We start from the raw sequence: 690 nt of genomic DNA, 5'->3' as shown, positions 1-690 counted from the left end.
CTACATATCTTCGTATTCCCCTCGAATTTTCTCCACAATATCCATAACAATCATGATCTTAAAGAATGGATCTTCCATGACGGCCAGCCAAGACTTGCAGACGAGTCGAACTCTGGAAATGTCATATTCTGGGACTCGTAAGAATATTAACGTTAATAAATCCCTGTCTAGCTCTCCCCACCGGCACATATCAGCAATATCATTGACGCCATAGCTGACCCTCTTGCTCTTCATCCACTTCTTTCTCTCCTTCCCCAACTCTAGCGTTAAGTTTTGTTTCAAATAGACCATGTCAAAGAGGAACGAGTTTTAGGGTTCATGTTGTTGTATAACGGGATTTTCTCCCTTTTAATAAGGGCCTGAATTTTAGATGATATTCCTTCAAAACAGATCTTGGAGAACATTGGGTAATTGAGATCTTTGTGGTATCCATGAGAATACGCGCCATGCAAGTTTTGATGATTCACGGAGACCGATGAGGAAGGGATAGAAAAAGTCTAAACATCTTTCTCTTGTTCTTTTTTCATACAAATTTTTTAAAAACTCAGTTGTAAAGATGTGTGTCATCTTAATTCAATAGCTGATTTTTAAAACAATTATATATATATATATATATATATATATATATATACATGAGAAAGACAAATAACAATTGGAGTTATATATTTCCTAATTCCTAGAAGGTGAATT

The 690-nt window shown here is 35.5% G+C and overlaps 1 protein-coding gene across 1 annotated transcript in view; it reads right to left on the bottom strand.

The window, feature by feature from the left end:
• LOC132174065 (receptor-like protein 14) overlaps positions 1–690 on the bottom strand; it is a 2,857-nt gene continuing 2,167 nt past the window's right edge. Inside the window, exon 3 of the mRNA XM_059585774.1 lies at positions 1–260. Within this exon, the coding sequence (XP_059441757.1) occupies positions 1–260 (260 nt within the window). The remainder of the gene's footprint in view (positions 261–690) is intronic.

Source organism: Corylus avellana, chromosome ca3 (genome assembly GCF_901000735.1).
Source record: "Corylus avellana chromosome ca3, CavTom2PMs-1.0".
Lineage (NCBI taxonomy): Eukaryota > Viridiplantae > Streptophyta > Magnoliopsida > Fagales > Betulaceae > Corylus > Corylus avellana.
Note: the sequence above shows the minus strand (reverse complement) of the source record. Positions and strands in the feature narration are given on the sequence as shown.